A 557-nucleotide genomic window follows, 5' to 3' on the forward strand; every position below is an offset into this window, starting at 1 on the left:
TTGTTTAGGTGTTCAGCCTGCTGAAGGAGAAGCACCCGAAATTCCGACACCAGATCGTGGCTGTGGCGGGAGATTGCGTTCAACCGGGCCTCGGGATGTCTGCCGCGGACAGACAAATGGTAGCGCGGGACGTCTCGATCGTATTTCACGTGGCTGCGACGGTCAGGTTCGATGAGAAAATGAAACTCGCTGTGCCGATCAATGTTCGCAGTCCGAAAGATGTGATAGATATTTGCAAGGAGTGCTCGTGTCTAAAGGTGATTTCGATTCGATATTCCCTTCCAAGTGGACGTTTTATAAGTTTTTAACACGCGGAGGGTGTAACGAGTGAAGAACTTTGCAGGCGTTCGTGCACGTTTCGACCGCGTATGCCAATTGCCCGTACAATCTGATCGAAGAGAAGCTGTACGAGCCGCCGATGGACGCGGACAAATTAGTGACTCTTACAGACTGCATGGACGAGAAACTGGTCGAAGAAATCACCCCGCGGTAAGAAAACGAAGAGAAAATTGAATAATATTAGAAATATGGGATTTATTCGATAAATACTCAGTAAA

General features: G+C 48.1%; 1 protein-coding gene across 1 annotated transcript in view; it reads left to right on the forward strand.

Moving 5' to 3' along the window:
• Positions 1 to 8: 8 nt before the first annotated feature.
• The window catches only part of LOC108625463 (fatty acyl-CoA reductase wat-like), a gene marked incomplete at its 5' end in the record, with an annotated part of 1,357 nt that continues 808 nt past the window's right edge, over positions 9 to 557 (forward strand). The window contains 2 exons of the mRNA XM_026813985.1: positions 9 to 257; positions 344 to 489. Coding sequence (XP_026669786.1) covers positions 9 to 257; positions 344 to 489 — 395 coding nt within the window. The remainder of the gene's footprint in view (positions 258 to 343; positions 490 to 557) is intronic.

Source organism: Ceratina calcarata, unplaced genomic scaffold, assembly GCF_001652005.2.
Source record: "Ceratina calcarata isolate Rehan_Ccalc_2016 unplaced genomic scaffold, ASM165200v1 scaffold3561, whole genome shotgun sequence".
Taxonomy (NCBI): Eukaryota; Metazoa; Arthropoda; class Insecta; order Hymenoptera; family Apidae; genus Ceratina; species Ceratina calcarata.